Source organism: Alligator sinensis, unplaced genomic scaffold, assembly GCF_000455745.1.
Source record: "Alligator sinensis unplaced genomic scaffold, ASM45574v1 scaffold219_1, whole genome shotgun sequence".
NCBI classification, from domain to species: domain Eukaryota; kingdom Metazoa; phylum Chordata; order Crocodylia; family Alligatoridae; genus Alligator; species Alligator sinensis.
The window spans coordinates 3,087,915-3,094,022 of NW_005841866.1; the positions used below are offsets into that span (position 1 = coordinate 3,087,915).

Below are 6,108 nucleotides of genomic sequence, written 5' to 3' on the forward strand. Positions count from 1 at the left end.
ACTGGGCTGGGGATGGGCAGGGGTGAGGTGGGCGGCAATGGCGCTGGATGGTGAGGCTACAGCAAATTCTGGGGTGGCTGTAGCCCCCCATAATTCCCTCCTTCCAGAGCCACCGCTTCCCACCCTACCTCACCCAAGCACAGCCTGGGCCCAGCCCCCGTGCCAGGAAAAGGCTGGCACAGCCTTCGGCCCTAAGTGCGCAGCAGCAGCCAGCCCTCACTCCGCACACAGATCCGGGGGGCACGTGCCCCCCCATGCCTCCCCCAGGGGTGTATGCAGCAGCAAGAGCCACCCCCGACCCCTTGGACAAGCCGTGGCTCTGTCCCATGTCCTGCCCTGGCTGTGTAGCGTCTGCCATTGCCCCTGCTCCACTTCCTCCCTTACCGCGGGGGACTCAATCTGGCCCCTCGCATACCCTTTCCCTCTCCTGCACCTGTGCCCTGCAACAGACTTACCAGCCAGATGCTGCTCTCCAAGCTGCCAGGCTGCATAATCAGCAATCAGATCGGTATCGGTATCAGATGATATGGCTGGTCAGCCAACGGCATCAGCCCAAAAACTCTTTATCGGTGCACCCCTACCCATAACATAAAATTTGTAACTGTACCTCTGTATCTGAAAGTCGTTGCTGAACATGTTTCGTTCTGTTAATAAGCTGTTCCTCCATCTCTATGTCACTACCCCCACTCTGATGGGTATCACTGTTGTCACTACTTTGAGGGCTAGCCGCAGGTGACCCTATTTTAAAAGCACATTCTCAGTTATATTCAAATTAGTGTAAATAACAAAGTAACAGTTTTAGATAAAGCTGCCTTGTCATCTTGAACTTAACACCTGCCAGTAGTTCAACAAAGAATGAAACTCCTTATAAAATTATTTTTGAACACCAAATCAGCACTTCGCTGCAAATCATGTTTCAGTAACTGAAATGTCTAACATATAGAATGCAACTGAGATATTGTCAGCCCTTTTACAAAATATAATTTTCTTCTGATAACTCACATCTCAAAAGTAATACTTCACAGTTTGCACAAACTCATTTCTACTACACAAAAACCTACTGCTTTAGAGGGCCATCTTGATATCAAAGATTATAAGTGAGGGTGCAGTGTATTTCTAGGACTTAACTTACAAGGCGATGGGGCTGCTCTCCTGAGCTCTTCTTCCTCTGAAGGGAAAGGAAAAAAAACAGGAGGGAAACATTCTAAGTGACTGAGCTGTTTTGGGTCAGCATATCACTTCTTCATAATTACATAAATCAACAGTGGCAAAGGAAGGGAAACCTAAAATAACATAGGACCACCCCACCTTCAGTAGTGATTGTAGGTACCTAAAAAGAAAAGCCTAAGAAAAGAGTAGTAATATGTATGTAAAAAAATTGGTGAAAATTAGATTAACTTTTAGAAAAACAAACAATGTACTATAGATATAAACATTCAACAGAAGAGTAGTCAACTGATAATTCATTAAGTGTGAAAAAAGGAAGAGAAAAATACATACAATGTGGATGCATTAGTAGTATTGTTTCTGAATGGAAAGCTTTTCAAGGATATTCATGAAGTTTCAAAACTTCCTTATGGGAAATAGGTGGGAACAGGAATTCTCTCTTTAATCTTCATCTTTTGACTTTACTTTTAAAATATGCTCCAATATACACAAACCACATTTTAAAATAATTTCATGTGTAGACTACTAAAAATGAAGCTCATAGGTCAATATTACTGAGACTGATACAATCAAAAACTCATCTATGACTTCTATGTTGGAAAAATACACACATATGACAACGTAAAATATATACTCACCTTTTTTATTTCCCATGGGTAGATTTGTACTGAGTAAAGATGCAAATGAACTCTGTTTTGAAAGCTGGGCCTTTGCTGCTAGTGCATTATTCCAAAGTGCTTTAATAAGCATTGATGCCAAATATAAGGTCTATAAACAAAATCAAATTATAGTTCTCTGAAAAAGCAGTAGGTTGTGTATGCAAAAGACATACTTGTTGCTTCCTTTGTACTCCAATATTATGGTGCATCAAAGTAAATATCACAAGAATACAAGTGAATCCATTTTTAACAAAACAGAGGAACATTCTACATGAAAAATAAAGAAGCTTAACAATTGCTATGCATAAATTTTCCAAAAAAGTATCATCTAAATTTAAAAGCCATAAGGGCTTACTTTAAAACAACAGAAGAATTTAAATTATATTTTCCTATTCAATACATTATTAAATATTCCAATGGTCTAAGAGAAACAAATATTATGCGACTAATATGCTAATATTCTGCCTTTTTCTTTAAATACAATTTATACTCAACAACAGTTACAAAATGTACAGCTGTACTTCAGGTTTCTTTGTTTTTACCTGTTCAGTATGAGCACTTGGATGAAGAGTTGAGACTAGATTAAGAAGATGTCTAAGCGGGACAGGGTCCAAGTTCTTGATCAATGAAGGAAAAAGATCGTGTATATAACGACTACAATGCTTCAACTACAAAAACAAAACAAAGAAGTGAAATATTCATAAACCTGGCTGGGTAAAAAAAATTCATACAACACTCTAGAAACTTCATTATACAAAAACAGTTCTCAGTAATATTAAATATAAAAAAATCTACCAATTCCAATTTAACCCAACAGTCTTACTTCCAAACACTTGAAATCTAAAGATATTACATGTAAAAACCACAGAGCTCATTTATAGTTTTAAATTTATAAGAGGTTTTGGGTGATGTGTGTTTGGAACTGATTCTGATTTTAAATTTTCATTTAATTGCTAATTCAATCATTTTTGTCTCTTAATATTTGACTAGCATTTCATGTTAGCACTGGTGAATGCAGATGAAGACGTTACAAATTAAGCCACTATCTACAAAACACAATTTATCCAAATTATTATGCTTTTAGCATAAATGATATATATGGATATAGCCTCCAGCAATTAATAGTGTTTTCCTTTTAAGTGGCCTCTCCCATGCCACTAAAGAGAGATAGCGCTCAAGATCAAACAAGAGAAGTCTCCTTTGACTTTAAACAGTGTCCTATATCTTCTCACAACTTTAATGTTTAGAAAATAAAAACATTCATATTAATAAAATAATTACATATTATTATTAACATCATACTGCATTGTATTTTATTATCATAAATAAATGCTTTAATACAATAAAACACTTTAATATTAATTAAATAGAAAGTCACGTTTACAATGAGACACCCTCTATGATCAATATCAAAATATTTTACCTTTTGAACTCCAATTTAATTGATTGTTGATTATGTGTATAAATCCCCAAATTCTCTACCTTTACGCCCCTTCACTCCCAGGTTTTTGCTACTATTAATGGGCCAGACCTTTTGATTTTATGGAGAAGCAGCAACAAGAATCATCATTTCTTATCTTGAGAGTATTTTTAATATTTTGGAAGTGTTGTTACGACACATTTTTAAATGTCAAATGGCTTTTTGTCTTCCTTACTGCCTCCATTGAGCTGCATAAATATTACAGAGTATCCACTGGCCCTGCAGAAGCAGCAGGGATGGAACAGAACTGAAATCAGTTCTTGGATAGTACCACTGGAACTGGACAGCATTGCCCAAATGTCTATTCATGGAAAAAAACAAGCTGATGCATGAGAAAAATATGGGAGAAGTAAAGTAGGAGATCATAAAAGAATGGCGTTGGTTAGAAAACACCTCCACACTTAATTAACATAGTCTGCCAAATTCTACCTTGTATCAAATATAAAGAAAAAGAACTTAGTATTTTAAAACTACCATATTATTCTGATTATAAGTTAACCCTCAACAGAAGTAACTCCACATTTGCAGGTTCAATTTTAGGAAAAACAGCCTTCTCCCCAAATACAAGTCCATAACTATAGATAAAACCCTTGAAATGCTACTACCATTACCAAACTCCATGGACAAATCAAATAATCAAGGAAAGGATCCAGTGAGCTAAATGCACTGAAAATACTAAAATAAAAACTGCTTGGAAAATAAATTCTCCTTTGGTCATTTGACTGCATGCACAAAAATGCTGCAAGTACAAAAAGAGTCAAGATCATTGGTGTATCAATTACAATTCAACCCTACAAGTAAGTCAAATCCAATTGTTATGGTTCTTCTAGAGGGGAGAAAGGTTGACATTAATTGGAACAATATGATATATAAATATATTTTATTTAAACAAATACAGATAAACTTATTTAAAATAACATTTTGTGCAGTAATCTGGGGAAATATTCAGTGGAGGCATTGCATGGAAACGTTTTATGTACCCAAAATTTAAGCACAGGGGTAGGTACCTTCTTCAGACAATATAACCATGTTATACTAAGTAATACCACCAAAAGTAAAAAGTACCAACTTTATAGAAAGTAATATGGTATAAAAATATATATGCATAGGTTTTAGCGCATCTGCTCCCTTGTCTTCTTAAGAAACAAGTCAGAGAAAAGAGGAAGAGAATTCTTGAAGAGAGAAACCATTATAGCCCTAAATTATAATCCTTTTCATATTTAAAATACATCTAAAAATACAAATAAAGCTATATCCATACGGGACTGGTAGGGGTGCATGGGGGTGCACGTGTCCCCCCTGACGACTGACAGTGATGTTGTGAGGTAGGGCTGGTGCCCCCCCAGACAGGGCCACCGCCGTCAGCAGCTTCTGCGGGTGTCCCCCCAGATTCAGGAGGCACCAGTCACTCATTGTTATCGCTATATAACAAACAAAATGCACACTTTACATTTCACAAATAAAAAGAGAAACAGAGAAAAAAAGAAGCATCATACCAATTCAATAACAAGTGATGTAATGACACAAACACAAAAGCATGACTTTAGGCCCATATCAACTGGCTTTTCAGTTCCTTCTTGTAAATATGCCTATAGACATATATACCTGTGCTGCTGCCCAAATACAGTCTATGTGCTGAGTACTAAGCCGCCCTTCAGCTGCGAGAAAATTCAGAATCACTTGGCACTGTTTGATGATCTGCAAAGTGAAAATATATTTAGAAGTGGCTTAGCAGAACAAACACTTACTTCCTCATGCATACAGTAAAATTACAACTATTGTACACAAACCTCAATGTGTAAATTTGGTCCAAATATATGCTCAACCACATTGTTGCTGATAAGCCAGTCTGCAAGCTCTTTTGCAATGGACCTATGTGTAACAAAAGAATATAGACAAATATATAATTATTTTCTATACAAGAACGATAAAATTGCTTCCTAAACAGTGCTCCCTTTACTCTCATTTATCTATTTACAAGTAAATAAAAACTGTTCTCTAAATCCAAAACATGTGCAGCTTGCAGATATAGATTATAAAAGAGAAGTACAGAGGACTAAAACAGATTATGCAAGCTAATTTTGACATGAAATGCAAAAATAACTAAAATTCACAAGTATTTCCAAATCTGGAAGTTATTTATATAATTTTTCCAGGAGAGCAACTGAATATTTTTATTTTTTTTCCTTTTCATCAAATCTTGTGGAAATGGCAATTCACACAGTTTGTGTGTATCCTATTTACATGACTTACATAGTTAATTGAATAACTGTCAGTAGACATTAAAAAAAATCATATTTCATTCATAATACAACCGATCTTTGCCTACAGCCAATCAAAAACTGTCAAATAGAAAGTGATAATGGGACTGAATTTTCCAAACTAAAAATTGGCTGCTCAAAAAACCTCCTCTCAGACAATTCTTCACTCCTTCAACTCAATCAAGTAGGTGAAACCATAGTCTCCCAAGGATTTTAATCACCATAAATAATTTGTGAAAGTTTGGGTATTCAGATCACAGACTCTAGCTGACACACCCCAAGGGTAAAATTCTGTACTCTGTACATACCCAGATAAAAACAATTGTGCACAAGGCTACACACAACTAAATGAGAGATGTAACTAGATAAGAGTCTGAGAGGAAGAACTCTGACCCCCAGCATAAAGCTACGTTGACTACTTCAGGGAAAGAATGAACAATGAAATAATCAGCAACACACGCCACCACAACCACCTCTCTCTATCAGAGAAAAAGGCCATAGAATCTCTAAGATCTAACCACCAAATAGTAATAAAACCAGC

At 36.3% G+C, this 6,108-nt stretch overlaps 1 protein-coding gene across 1 annotated transcript in view; it reads right to left on the minus strand.

Annotated features, from left to right (window-relative positions):
- The window catches only part of USP34 (ubiquitin specific peptidase 34), a 210,217-nt gene that overhangs the window by 148,982 nt on the left and 55,127 nt on the right, over nucleotides 1–6,108 (minus strand). The window contains 6 exon segments of the mRNA XM_006016759.2: nucleotides 608–738; nucleotides 1,133–1,168; nucleotides 1,806–1,935; nucleotides 2,369–2,494; nucleotides 4,912–5,004; nucleotides 5,097–5,178. Of these exon segments, the coding sequence (XP_006016821.1) occupies nucleotides 608–738; nucleotides 1,133–1,168; nucleotides 1,806–1,935; nucleotides 2,369–2,494; nucleotides 4,912–5,004; nucleotides 5,097–5,178 (598 nt within the window).